The 15,159-nt window shown below is 45.9% G+C and overlaps 1 protein-coding gene across 1 annotated transcript; it reads left to right on the top strand.

Moving 5' to 3' along the window:
- The first annotated feature begins 715 nt into the window (after positions 1–715).
- Positions 716–6,890, top strand: LOC136550560 (potassium transporter 7-like). Its single transcript, XM_066542166.1, has 9 exons — positions 716–1,039; positions 2,152–2,395; positions 2,735–2,980; positions 3,070–3,123; positions 3,984–4,244; positions 4,329–4,381; positions 4,461–4,575; positions 4,673–4,927; positions 5,481–6,890. Exons 1-9 carry the CDS (start codon positions 1,004–1,006, stop codon positions 6,590–6,592), a joined length of 2,376 nt encoding a protein of 791 aa, XP_066398263.1. The 5' UTR covers positions 716–1,003; the 3' UTR covers positions 6,593–6,890.
- Positions 6,891–15,159: the final 8,269 nt, after the last annotated feature.

Raw genomic sequence — 15,159 nt, 5'->3', positions numbered from 1 at the left:
GCTACACCGGTGCCGAATCCGCCGCTAGCCACCGAGAGCTGCAGGAGGAAGAGGAAGAAAGGGCGTTGCTCCTGCAGGGTCACCAGATCCTCCCGGCACCGCCGGGATCCGGCTCACCGCCGCCTAGAGGACCTCGGCCAGGCCGGATATGAGGGAGAAGAGTGTTGCCACTGGATCTGAGGGCCGAGCGCCGCCGCAGCCGTGCTTCGGGCGGATCCCATGCGCCGCTGTCGTCGTGAGGCCGCCCCTGCCCCTGCACCCGTCAAGGATGCACCACCGCCGCCAGGAGCGTCCCCGCGCGTGGTCGTTGCAGGATCCACCGCCGGGAGTGCGCGCGCGAGCTTGAGCTCGAGTTCCCCGACGACGGCAGCGGCCCAAGGCTACGCCGGCTCAGCTTGTGCTGCACGGCGAGCGACGGGCCGAGGTGGTGCTCCCAGGCGGCGGCCCTGTGCGCCGAGAAGGAAGGGAAGCTCAGCCATTCCTTGCTTCCGCGGGCGAGCTCCGGAGATTTGCGTAGCGAAGAGAGAGGGGATGCTTTTTTGCGTTTTCTTTGGGCTGGTAGCCAAAATGTGTCGTGTGATTGGGTTACCCGTTGGAACCGGTATACAATAGGCAAAGCCACTGTGCGAGACTCATTTTTAGGTTTAGGTAGTTTGTTGGAGTCAAGTCTTACGCGTGGCCACTCGCCAGACGCCGACGTGCGCATCAAGCTCCATCCAGTTTTCCCCCGCGCTCTCCTCTTCAGTTCTTCCCCCTCCCTCATCTCGACGACCTCGCTTATATACATATATAAACTACTAGACGAGGGGAAGCTTCTCTCCTCCGCCTCATCACGCCGCCGTCGTTTTCTCAGGCCCTCCTGCTCGCAGTCGCGGGCGAGCCCCCATGCCATGGGCGTAGCACTAGGAGTGGCTTCGTCTTAGCTTAGCCGTTAGCCTTCGCTTCCAGCTTCCGCTTCTCCGTTGTAGCTGCCTACGCGCTCGCTTCCAGTGGAAGGCCCGCAATGGACGAGGAGGTCGGCGCCGCCGGGCGGCAGCAGGTAACGGCTCGATCGATCCGCCCCTCTGCTCTGGACTCGTGTCTGCTACGTGTTGCTGAGAATGCGTTCGATTTTGGCCGTCCCGCGATCCAGATGACGCCAGGAGCTGGCGCGGGCGCGTCCTGATTTTTTTGCGGAATCGCTCTTCGTAGTTCGATTTTGGTTTCGCGATATGGGGGAGGAGGAGTTCCGCGGTGGAGATTTGCTCTGCCTTGCCGGCGAATGCGAGATGTGGCGTTACCCGTGACCAGTGGCCGTGAGTGTCCAATTCATTACATCGCCGGACGCTGCTTGGTCAAGTCGCTCTCGCCTTCTACGGAGTAGATGACTGGTTTCATCCGTATCATGTGATTGATTTGAATCGGGTCAATGTTTGCCTGGTACTCATCTTCTCGATGCTACTTGCAGACTTGCTCACGGCGAAAACCTGACCATGACCATGACTGCCCAATATTTTTCACCGTTTTACAGCGTTGACCCATCGTTATGGTTCTCAAATTGACGATGGCACAGTTTTTTTTTCCGTCGTACGAAAATGTTATGCAGTTTTTTATTTCGAATAATTTTAAGTCGAATTTCCTAGAGCAAACGTCACTTTCAGACTTTCAGTACTTTAATGCCGCTAACAATCACCGCCAATACATCAGCAGTTTCGGCTGGTGCCCCTGGAAATTTGACTCTGACTCTGAGGGCTATTGCCATTGCTGAGGTTGCTTTGTTTTGCATTTGGGGTACTGGATTGGTGCTGCTTACTGACCACTGATAACACCTCCTGCTAGCTGCTTGTAACACCCGTGGCCTGCCGGCGATCTCCGGAGACGTGAGAGACAAGGGATCGCAGGTTCGGCCGACGGAGCAGAGGAATCTCCCCGTCTCACGAGTTCTATAGATAGTTTTTTTTCGATAATGTCATTACAGGACACAGTGCTTACAGAAATAGATGGCCTATGGCCCTGGTCCCTTGGACCCACCCGTCATTCTCCCAATTACATCGAATCGGTATACTACGTTTCTCTTCTGGGATTACGGCTTCTTCATAGTCATCACTCACGCGCTGTGGCACTGCTACTCACAACTTGCATGCTTATACGGTTGTTTGCTTAATTTTGCAGGTTCAGTGGAAAAGTTACTGCAGAACTCTCTCCCTCCTAGCGTTCCAGAGCTTCGGTGTGGTGTATGGAGACTTGAGTACATCGCCTTTGTATGTCTACAGAAACTCATTGTCTGGGAGACTGAACGGTTACCTTGATGAGACAACCATCTTTGGGTTGTTTTCTCTGTTGTTTTGGACCTTTACGCTTATTCCTTTGCTGAAGTACGTCGTAATTGTCTTGAGTGCGGACGACAATGGGGAAGGTAAGCAACTTAATTGCAATATATTGTGTTATTGATGTCTTACTGCGCTGTCTGAGTTGTGTAACTATTTTTCTTTTCGAAATGCATATGCTGTATTTTAAGCTAGTTTTGCACTTTTGCTTGAATCTCCAGAAAACACCTTACCTTAGGACATGCCAAACTTTGTGCAACAAGAATGTTCGCACAACTTTCTAGTAGTTGATTCTAAAAAAAAGTTGTCTAGCAGTTGATTCTAAAAAAAGTTGTCTAACAGTTGCTTTGTTTAGCTAGCTAGTGCGTGTTTCTTTCTTTGGTACACATGTTATTATGTTATCTGATCAAAATTAATTTGTTATACAGGTGGAACCTTTGCTTTGTACTCACTTCTTTGCAGGCATGCAAAATTCAGTCTGCTGCCAAACCAGCAAGCAGCAGATGAAGAGCTGTCAACTTATTATCACCCAGGCACTGATCGAGCTGTGGCTTCCTCTCCATTCAAAAGGTTTCTGGAGAAGCACAGGAAGCTGCGGACCTGTTTACTTCTTTTTGTTCTGTTTGGTGCGTGCATGGTGATAGGTGATGGTGTCCTTACACCGACTATATCTGGTATGCATTCCATCTCCTAGTTTCTTCACTTCGTTTAGTTATGCGGTGCATTTTTCAACTCTCCTGTGACATCCAAATGCCTAATGCAGTTTTGTCAGCCATCTCTGGATTACAAGATCCTGCCACAAGTGGACTAGGAGATGGTATGTGTCGGTTCTATTTTCTTTACTACAGCCTGTTGTTTTTGAGAAATTCATTGTTGTAAAAAACTTTGTTCTAATCATTTTATATTTAGAGTGTCGTCTTCAGAAGGTGTTCCACTAGTCATGCTTGCACCAGGTAGTTGGCTGAAGTTTTGTAGCCTAGATTGGAATTCAACACCACAAACTATTTTTCTTAACTGATCTAGATTTGGGTAGTGTGCTGAGGAGCTGAACTCAATCTGTAATTTAGTATCCTTGTAATTTGCAATATGGATCTAAACTTCGTTAACCTATCAAATTGATATTACCTTTTGTTATGGTAGTATGCTGAAAAATCACCTCATTTAATGTTTGAATATCTTGTTCTAGTTGTATAAATTTTCAAACTTACTCGAATGGGAAAAACACTGTTATCTATGAATTGTGAAAATATTGACACGAAACCTATCTTGATAAAGTGTGATTCAACTTGCCTGTAAAATAGTAGCAAGAACTGATTTGCGAAATATGAATTCTATTGGATATTTCAGAGTTTTGTTGCTTATTTGGCATGTGTTCAATTTGAACCTGTACATCTCCAAAATTGCACTGCGTGCTATATGCTGATGCTATACAGATTTCAATCTGATGGGGTACATGAGTGTCGGAGTGTGACCTGTCTTGACACATATCGGTATTCTTTTGTATGTATGCTCATGTGCCACATTCCTCGCAAAAGAAACGTGCCACATGACAGAGTACTAAACACATTATGTGTGCAGGGGTTTTGTGCATTAAGAAAACTAATTATAAACTATATGCAATGTTTTTCTCTTTCTCAACAAATATATCATCATCCTGACCAACTTGCTGGTGCACAGGATGGATCGTACTCATTGCATGCGTTGTGCTTGTTGGCCTCTTTGCTCTGCAGCACCGAGGTACTCATAGGGTGGCATTCTTGTTTGCTCCGATTGTTATGCTCTGGCTCTTGAGCATTGGTATCATTGGTCTATATAACATCATCCACTGGAATCCTAGAATATTTGTTGCTCTTTCTCCACACTATATTGTAAAGTTTTTCAAGAAAACTGGAAAAGATGGTTGGATATCTCTTGGCGCAGTACTTCTCGCTATCACAGGTGAATTCAACTAGACTAGCTATTGTCTGTTTCTTTTTAAATGAATAGTTGTCTTACGTATTTGTGTCGCACTCGCACATGCAGGTACTGAAGCTATGTTTGCCGATCTTGGCCACTTCTCCGCTGCATCTATCAGGGTATGAAGAACGGTTTATATGTTAGTCAAAAAACTTAAAAAGGATTTTATGCATAATTCAGTTTTTGTCCTGCTTGCAGTTGGCCTTTGTCGGTGTCATATATCCCTCTCTTGTGCTGCAATACATGGGACAGGCTGCGTTTCTGTCTAAAAACATACCAGCTGTACATAACAGTTTTTATCTTTCTATTCCAAGTAAGCTTCAGAACACTAAATATTTTTGTGCCTTGCTGCTTCATATTTTGCCGAAAGATAGTGTTGACTGCTGAAACATATCACATCATGCTTGCAGGTCCTTTATTTTGGCCTGTGTTTGTCATAGCAACTCTTGCTGCAACTGTGGGCAGCCAAGCTATTATATCTGCAACTTTTTCTATCGTGAAGCAGTGCCTTGCCTTGGGATGCTTTCCACGAGTAAAGGTTGTGCATACTTCAAGGTGGATCCATGGCCAGATTTACATACCTGAGATAAATTGGATTCTGATGGTCCTCTGTTTAGCTGCGACACTTGGCTTTCGTGACATAACAGTGATAGGAAATGCTTATGGTAAGCCTGACCATTTCAGTACTGCGTAAACTGGGCAAATCCTATCAAACACATAGCTTTTATTTTGAAACCATATGGTGCTTCCGTTTACACCACCTGCATATTCTCCATTTCATTCAAGACCCTCATTTTAAGCTGTTTTCAACTTTGTGGTTCATATAGTGCACCCTCTTATATTGACCACTAATTGCTATCATATACATTTTACGCCACCAATTTTAGTTGAACAACCCAAAGACCAGAGAAATATGCAACTCTATATTTTGTAATAGTCAATTACTGCATTATGAAACTTATGAAAGACACCTGCTATTTTTCCTTTCTTTAGAAACCAAAGCTGCCAATTTTCTTGGATAGGTTGTAAGTACGGTGCTCATAACTTTGGAGGTCGATAGTCAGTTTGTTCTAGCATCTCTCCATATGTTGATGCGCATTGATCTTGTCTCCCATCATTTTTTTTGACACGAGTCTCCCATCATATTTTTCATGAATTCCGCATACTGAATCAACACATCACTGACTCCTGCTCCCTTCATTTGTATGATGATCTCAGGTCTCGCCTGCATCACTGTGATGTTTGTCACCACCTGTCTGATGTCATTGGTCATCATCTTCGTGTGGCAGAAGAATCTCCTCATCTCCTTGCTATTCCTCGTATTCTTTGGGACACTTGAAGCCGCCTACCTGTCTGCAGCCGTGATGAAGGTTCCCCAGGGAGGCTGGGGTCCGATCGCGCTGTCCGCCGTGTTCATGTCCATCATGTACGTGTGGCACTACGGCACGCGGCGGAAATACCAGTTCGACCTCCAGAACAAGGTGTCCATGAAATGGATCCTGAACCTGGGCCCGAGCCTGGGCATCATGCGCGTGCCGGGGATCGGCCTCATCTACACGGAGCTGGTGACGGGCGTGCCGGCCATCTTCTCGCACTTCGTCACCAACCTGCCGGCGTTCCACCAGGTGCTGGTCTTCGTGTGCGTCAAGTCGGTGCCGGTGCCGTACGTGCCCATGGACGAGCGGTACCTCATCGGGCGGATCGGCCCCAGGGAGTACCGCATGTACCGGTGCATCGTCAGGTACGGGTACAAGGACGTGCAGAAGGACGACGAGAACTTCGAGAACCACCTGGTGATGAGCATCGCCCGGTTCATCCAGATGGAGGCCGAGGAGTCGGCCTCGTCGGGGACGGGGAGCTACGAGTCGTCGCCGGAGGGCAGGATGGCGGTCGTGCACACCACCGACACGACGGGGACCGGGCTGGTGGTGAGGGACTCATCCGTCGAGGACGACGCAGCAGCCACGTCCCTGTCCCTGACCAGGAGCAGCAAGTCCGAGACGCTCCGGAGCCTGCAGTCCATCTACGAGCTGGAGGCCGTCGGCAGCGTCAGCCGGCGGCGGAGGGTGCGGTTCCAGATCGACGAGGAGGAGCGGATCGACCCGCAGGTGAGGGACGAGCTGTCCGACCTCCTGGAGGCCAAGGAGGCCGGCGTGGCCTACATCATCGGCCACTCGTACGTGAAGGCGAGGAAGAACTCGAATTTCCTCAAGACGTTCGCCATCAACTACGCCTACTCGTTCCTCCGCAAGAACTGCAGGGGACCGTCGGTGACGCTGCACATCCCCCACATCAGCCTCATTGAGGTCGGCATGATCTACTACGTGTAACCCAGCCGGTGCCAGGCGACCTCAAAGCAGCACAGCTAGGATTTTGTGATACTGCCGTTTTGGACCCAGACTTGTGCTGGGGATAGTTTGTCTGTGCTCTGCACCGTGTGTAGTAGTTTCATCGATCGAGGTGCCTAGCTGGTGGCGTAAAAGACACGCTAGCATAATCGGCCGGTTAGCACCGTTTGTACTCCAGAGCTTCGCAACCATTTATAAATAGATCGTGTTCATCATGGAAATTGTAAGCATTAGCTTGGTAAGCCTACAGCATACAGATTTGAGCTTTGTTTGTCTGTGCGTCAAATATAACATAAATAGGTTTCGCACGAGAACCTGACGCTCATTTGGATGGTGGTATGCTTATTACACAATCTGGCCATATCATCGTCGGCAGCACTAGCGCCAAAACGTCCGGACCGCTGCGTTCGGACGCCCGCGCCACTCATACGTATGAAACAGCTTAAACATTCGAAACATGTGTCTGAAACACATGTAAAAACACATGAAAAACAATTCCATACAAACATATGCAACATCCAGATAAAACACTTGTAATATATGTGTAAAACATATACAACATCTAGATAAACGCACTCGGATCATACGTCTAAAAAACAGATGAAACATTGAGAATAGACACTTGCAACATACGTGTACAATCATTGCAACATATGCAACATCCCAATCTATTTTTACAACATCTGCATAAAACACTTGAAACATAAATACGAAACATCTGAAACACTTAAAACATGTGCTTGCAACATGGGGGAGCCCGGGACCAGGCGATTCCAGCCGTTGGGGTTGGAGCTGGCGCACGCGAGCACCACCACCAGTCCACCACCACCATCGCTAGCAGCACCGGGCTTGGTTCGGCCAGGCGGGTGGCGCGCATGACGGGCGGGAGCGAGGGTCGCGGGATGGGCGCGCATCAGCAGCGAGGCGGAGTGGGTGCGTGGTGTCCGTACGGGAAGGCCACGGCTGGAGAAGGCTGCCACGTTGGAGAAGGCCAGTAGCGGGCGGGCGACATGGTGGATGTGCCCGCGGCGGTCGCATGCGTGCGGCAATGGGAAAAGAAAATGACGCTGTGTTTTTTATTTTTTGGATTGGAGAAACCGCATCGTACTAAAGGTGGAGCGGAGGAGGCTTGTTGGGCCCGATCGTTGGGCAGGCCCGGAAACAAGCCGTCCGGACGAAACACGCTTGAGCGGACGGCCGTGTGCTAGCATTATCGTATCATAATGTCACGTGTGCTTGGAAGGGAACCGGCTACCGGCATGGGAGGGAAGATTGCTCAACAAAGCTGGACGATTGGCGCTGGTGCACTACGTTGTAGCAGAGATTCGTACCCATGACTCGGACCTAACGGGTATTTACTTTATTATATCATACAGATTTTACAGTGGTTGAAAATTTTTTTACTATCTATCTGGAGAAATTGATGAAAAAATAGAAGGTACTCTCTTATTATTATAGGTATAATTCTATATCGTGCGTTTGGCATCGAGAAACATTTATAATTCTTAATAAAATTATTAGAATCGCTGTCAAACACTATAAATAGTGAGATGGTGAAATCTGATCATCATCCACTAATTCTAGATACGGAAGGCGTGAGGGAAGATACCGTACATAGGGGGGAGCGATCACGAAGATTTGAGGCCAGATGGCTGAAAGAGGAGACGATGTCGAAAATTGTGCAAGTTAGAATAAACTACTGTTTTTTTGTGTGTGAACACAGCAAGAGAAGACGGCGCCGAAAGGCCCCCTGCTGTGATACTGTAGCCACTGCAGGTGCAGGCGCCGCACGGCTCACCTACAGCACTATAGCCATGCAGTGGCCGGCGCAGAGTCAGCCCTGTATGTTATCTAGTTACTGTTACAACATGTGGGCTGTACTAGGACTAGATAGACAGAATTGTATAAATAGACTACCATGGCAACTCAGTAAAGATAGTTCAGATTTGCCATCTCACAGACAGGGCTTCGGCCAACGCTGGTGTCTTGTATTGTGCGTGCATGCTCTGTTCTCCCTTCTTCTTCTAGCTCTAGCCATAGTGTGTGGAACGGACAAGGCTTGTTCATGGTCGACACGGCTAGTGGGTGCTCGACAACACTAGCGAGTGCTCGGCAAGACTGGTGAGTGATTCACTCACCTGAACCGGTGATCCTGTGGGCCAACAGTGCAGGTAGTGTGGGCGAGAGCACCAGCACAAGGCCAAGGGCCAGACCTGATGGCAAAAGTGAATGCTGTGCACGCTGATCTACATGTTTGGGACCAGGATATTTTGAAAACCCGGTCCAGCGGATGAAGAAATTGCGTAGAGAGTTGGAAAATCTGAGACGAGGACCTATGTCTGATGAATCGTTGGTGGCTCAAAAAGAAATATTACTTCGGCTGGAGCTGCTGCTTGAGCAGGAGGAAATGGTATGGGTTCAAAGAGCGAGAGCCAACTGGCTCAAACATGGTGATAGGAACACGAACTTTTTCCATCACTTTGCATCAAGCCGAAGGAAGAAAAATTGGGTCAGGGGCTTAGTTGATGACCAAGGGGTGAAACATGAATATAATGACAAGATGAAGGAGATGGTGAAGGAGTATTTTGTCAGCCTTTTCACATCGGAAGTAAACCATATCGAGTAAAGTGTTTTCTCTGATGTGCACTGCAAGGTAACGGCTGATATGAATCAGCTACTGATGGCCCCTTTTGACAGGGAAGAGGTCAGGAAAGCTTTGTTTAGTATTGGAGATCTAAAAGCCCCGGGACCAGATGGATTACATGCTATCTTTTTTAAACGGTTCTAGGGTATGCTTGGGGATGATCTGGTTGATGAAGTATTGCAGGCGATCAACAATGCCACCATTCCGGTTGGGTGGAATGAGACCACTATTGTTATGATACCAAAGGTGGATAATCCAGAGACAGTGGCCCAATTTAGGCCGATCTCATTGTGCAATGTGGTGTATAAGGTAATCTCAAAAGTCTTATCCAATAGGCTTGGAGTTATTTTACCAGATATCATTAGTCGCCATTAGAGTGCTTTTGTTCCTGGGAGATTAATTACAGACAATATTCTGTTGACATATGAATGTATTCATACTATGAAAAGGAAGAAGGGAAAAGGGGGGCTGTGTGCCGTAAAGCTAGATATGCATAAAGCTTATGATAGAGTTAAATGGCCTTTTCTGGAGAAAATTATGAATAAATTGTTTGATCAACGTTGGATTAAGTTAATTATGGCATGCGTCACTTCAGTGAGATACAAAGTTCGTTTCAATTCTTGTGAAATAGATTCTTTCTCACCAACAAGAGGTCTAAGACAAGGTGACCCACTGTCACCATATTTGTTTATGTTAGTTGCTGAAGGGCTCTCGTGTATGTTGAGGGGAGCCGAGGAGAGAGGGGAGCTAGAGGGTGTCAAAGTTTGTAGGGAAGCGCCGATTATTTCTCATCTACTTTTTGCAGATGACTCCCTCATACTCATGCACGCAAACAAGAAGAATGCAGATTGTCTCTTGAGTATTTTGAATAAGTACTGTGCCTGTTCGGGACAAAAGATCAGTGAGGCGAAGTCAAGCATATTTTTCTCTAGCAATACAAAAATTGATATGAAAGCTGAGGTGTGTGAAACTTTGAATATAATGACTGAATTTTTAAGTGACAAGTATTTGGGGCTGCCGGCGATGGTGGGAGTAGACCGAAGCGATTGTTTTCGTCACTTAATTGACAGGGTTGCTATGAGAATAAATGGCTGGAAGGAGAAGACTCTAAGCATGGGCGGCAAAGAAATTCTTATAAAGTCCATTGCTCAAGCGGTGCCGGTTTTTGCGATGATGGTGTTTAAAATTACTAAAAAATTGCAAAGGAATAACAAGCGCCATATCGCAGTTCTGGTGGGGTGATGACAATGACCATAAGAGGATTCATTGGCAACAATGGTGGAAACTGTGTATGCCGAAAGGAAAAGGAGGGATGGGATTCAGAGACCTACAGTCTTTCAACTCGGCTATGTTAGCAAAGCAAGTTTGGAGGGTGCTTAGTGAACCTGATTCCTTGTGTGCTAGGGTACTACGGGCCCGTTACTACCCTGATGGTAAACTCCTAAAGGCTAGAATGAAGAGTGGATGCTCATATACATGGCAGAGTATTTTAAAGGGTCTTGATTGCTTCAAACAAGGATGTATTTGGAGGGTTGGAGATGGCTCGCAAATTAATATATGGGAGGACAATTGGATTCTTGGAAGTCACAATTTGAAGATCTTAACGCCTAGAGGTAACAATATCATTACAACAGTTGATGAACTTATCAACCCTATTGATTCTACTTGGGATGTACAGCTAGTGAAATCTATCTTCTATGATGTTGATGTAAATCGAATTCTTCAAATTCCAATCACACCGGGGAGAGAAGATTTTGTTGCCTGGCATTATAATAGGAATGGTATTTTTTCAGTCAAATCAGCATACCATGGTGAATGGAAAAGAAAATTTGGGCAGCAAATGATGGCCAACCAGGGGGCGGTGTAAGTAATGTCACAGTTTGGCAGTGGCTTTGGAAGCTGGATGTGCCAGCGAAGATTAAAATTTTTGGCTGGCGGGCGCTTCAAGGCTTGATTCCATGCCGAGCCATTCTGGCCAATAGACACATCTCCAACGTGTCTGGCTGTCTGGTGTGCCAGAACGGGGTGGAAGACATCAGGCATATAATTTTTCATGTGTGACCGAGCAAGAGCTGTTTGGAGATCGGTAGGAGTATGGGAGAAGATAGAACAACTCCTGCTTACCGACCGCTCTGGTTCCATCATTTTAGAAGAATGTATTAGTAGAGGCGATCACATTCAAGCATCGGGAGTAGGATTCCCAGAATTGATCCTAACATTAGGCTGGTACCTATGGTGGGAGAGAAGGTAGTTGGTGCATGGTGAAAGCATCTAATGATCAGCAAGGTCAGGCCTATCAATTGCTACTCTCACAAAGAATTATAAAATGGCTGCAAAGAAGGGTGTCAAGATTAGGCAAGGTTGGAGAAAACCACCAGAAGACGTGGTGATGCTAAATGTTGATGCTTCGTTTGATGAGAACATGGGATGCGGGAGTATGGGAGCCATCATCAGAGATAGCTCAGGCGGCATGGTGATTGCTTCAAGTAATTTTATCCTCCATGTGGTTGATGCGCCTATGGCTGAAGCATATGCTCTTAAGGAAGGATTGATGCTAGCACAACATGCAGGATGCAACCGGGTGATTGTCCAATCCGATTGCATGGAAGTGGTTGATATTATGGGCGATGGTGGATTCACAGCTAACTCCGTAGCGGCAATGCAATACAATCTGATTAGGATTCCAGGAGATCTCCATCGAGCATTGTAAAAGGGAAACAAACCAAGTGGCTCATGAATTGGCGAAGCGTGCTATGATTTCTAAAAATTATTGTATTTGGGACGATGATCCCCCTAGATTTATTGTTGAGTTTCTATCAAATGATGTAACAATCCTTGATCAATAAAACTTTCCCACTTGGTTTTGTAAAAAAAAAAGAAACGTTTTAGGGAGAATCGCTTGAAACCGATTTTCGTTTTTGCACTAGTTTAGAGAAACACTTAAAATATTGTTTTGGCTAATTCTAGTTATAGTTTCAAGAATCCAACGAACTAGCCAAACGGTTCCAAGAATTTTATTCTGATTTAGTATAGAAACATTTCTAGAAAAGAATTTGAAACTAAAGTATTTCTAGGAAAATCTAGATCCCTACCAAACTCGACGAGTGAGAGTTGCATTTGGATACTTAATGGGGAAACCTCCTCCCATTGCTTATGAGTGGTGGCGTTAGTTTGAGAGTTGGGAGGGTCAGGCTGCTGATATGGTTTTCTTCCATATTAGACATAGGGTGAACAAGTGAATATGCTATTGAGCCACTTCATAGCCTTATTTTGGTTTTCTTGGTTATTACGGTGGTACCCGAGCCACAAAAGTGAATTAAGAGAGATAATTTTTTTATTTTGGTTAGTTTGGCTTTGGTCTGAGGTAGTTCAGTTTGATTTTGGTAATCAATTAATTATACCAACCCCTACCATTTGGATCCATGGCTGTGTTAGCTAGCTAGGGAACAAGCTAACAACTATTTTTTAATTAGCAGAATTAACCTATTAATTTAATTGGGGATTTAGATGAGGCATCTAATAGTTTTTACCAACTGTAACTATTAGCTACATGAAGCCAAACATATTCCTGGCACAACTTGTTTGGGCATGAAGCAACACAAGGAGCTTTGTTTGAACGGTGGTTCTCACTGTAGGGCCTGCAGACGGTCGGACGTTGTCTTCCTGTGCCAGTATGTGGATCGGCCCAATAGGCAACCGGCCTATTCATCTACTCCCCTATCTCTATGAGATTGTGACCGTAATTTTTTGAAAGTGCATCTAGCCTTTTAGTGGGTTTTGGATGATTGAATAACAACGTGATTAAAGGTCTAACCCATTTACTAAGTATGGACAGGAAATAAGTTATCTCACAGGTACTTAATGAAAGCCAAAAATGATGTATTGTTGAAAATAATCTAGTTCAAACATAAGACAATAATGCAAATGTAATTCATGCAAGGCTTACTCAATTGTGAGATTTCTATGGCTTATGTGAAAGCAAGTACGTTGAAGAACTTATTAATGAGACATAAGGGATTGCATATGGAATGATCTCACATTCTAAAGCTTGCTACATTGAAAGACATTTATACAAACGATCTAAATGAATGATTCAACACTAAGTTTGACTTGATGGCTTGAGTTGGTGAATATAGCAAGGAAATGCTTTGAGGTACTAAGCAAGGGTGAAGGGCAAGCGGCAGCTTGGCGACCAAGGAACCTAGCTACGGTGAAGAAAGATGTACTTGCATTTAGTCGAGGTACTAATCAAACCATGATGGTCATGTTAAAGTGGAGGATCAAATCCTAGATGACTTGATAAAGGAGTGACTTGATATATTTGAAGCCAACTTTCATTTGTTGAATAAAACCAAATCACATGCTCAAGATGGCTATGCTCAAGGAGAGAATCAAATTAACATGATTGTCACCCTCACTTGTCGAAGATTTAAAGCTATGGCATTTCAGTTCAAAGGAATTCAACTCAAGCACTTCGTTTTCATTTGATCTTGAGTAAATAGGTATGTCGTACTATCAAGAGGGATGCATCATGTTGATAGATGATTATTCATAAGTGCTCAAGCAAACCCATGTGAGATTTGAGTTAGAGAGAGAGCCAAGTGCTAACTCGCTGTGTTGTAGGTCCAAATACCGGATGTGTCCGGTATGATACCTGACGTGTCCGATATTGGCCTGGCCACAACATCTTCTCTAGTTTTCTCGGGTTTGTTCATTGGGAGTTCCGATGCCTCACATGCGTTGCTGACTTAGTGACCATTTGCACTGTGCAGACAATACCATACCGGACATGTTCGGTATTCCCCAATGGCTAGTTAATGGCTAGTTTTTCAAAGGGGCTATAAATACCCCTTAGCCTCCACCTTTGGTGGCTACTGATTCTGCTGACTTCCAGACACATTTTGAGCCTTGAGAACACTCTCCAACCCTCTCTTAGTCGGTGATTGATTAAAACTTGCAAAATTCTTGTGGGTTGAGAGAGATTGAAATTGAGAGCAAGCCACCCTTGAGCACTTGTGCATGTTTGTCGATCTTGTGATTTGCATTTGTTACTCTTGGACTCTTTGGTCCTAGACGGCTTGGCATTGCCGGAGAGCACCAAGAGCTTGTGGTGTGCCTCAGAAAGTTTGTAACGGTTCGATTCCACCATCACAAGGGAAGGAATCAAGCTAGTGGAAGGAGGAAAAAGGAGTTGAAAAAGTCTTCGGCTAGAGTGGCCTTCGTGGTCCTCTAGAGCTGACCTTCCTTGGGTCACTTGCAACCCCCTCAACGGAGAGTAGGACTTGACTGAGTCCAAACTTTGATAAAACAAATACCGTGTCTCGATCTTTCTCTACATTTGGTATTTGTGATCTTGTTGTGTTGCTTGAGCTTGTGAGCAGGTGATCAGTGAATGCCTGTAGCTTGTGAGCAAGGAGGAATCAAACGGAGCTAGTCAGGCCGTTGTCTGCAGAACCCTCGTATATCGGACATGTTCGGTGTTGATACCGGACACGTCCGGTATTTAGGGCCAGTGCCCAATTCATTTGTTATTTGCTCTAATCTTTGTGTTGTAGGCCTATGGCTCCTAGACCTTTTTAGTACTTGTTATATTCTCTGTGTTTGAGTCATGAGGGGTTTATTTCTTTAATTTGGAATTTCTGAAATACTAATCGTTTTTGCATTTTAAAGGGTTGAATTTTTAGAAACGCCTATTCACCCCCCTTTAGGCGGCATCCTCGGTCCTTTCACTTCCCCTGTTCCCCACTCCATGCTGTTGTGGTGTTCACCGCGCTGTCCACCCTCTTTCTCTCGTCACGGCATCCACTCATGCCCGTGTCGGGCAGCGCAAAATCCAGACCGCCATAGATCCTGTCGGGTTCATAAACCCAAGGTCCCTCGGGGACCGGCTTCCACGCCAGGGCTC

Source organism: Miscanthus floridulus, chromosome 4, assembly GCF_019320115.1.
Source record: "Miscanthus floridulus cultivar M001 chromosome 4, ASM1932011v1, whole genome shotgun sequence".
In the NCBI taxonomy this organism is placed as follows: domain Eukaryota; kingdom Viridiplantae; phylum Streptophyta; class Magnoliopsida; order Poales; family Poaceae; genus Miscanthus; species Miscanthus floridulus.
The sequence above is the reverse complement of the archived record's forward strand: the minus strand, read 5'-3'. Positions and strand labels throughout refer to the sequence as shown.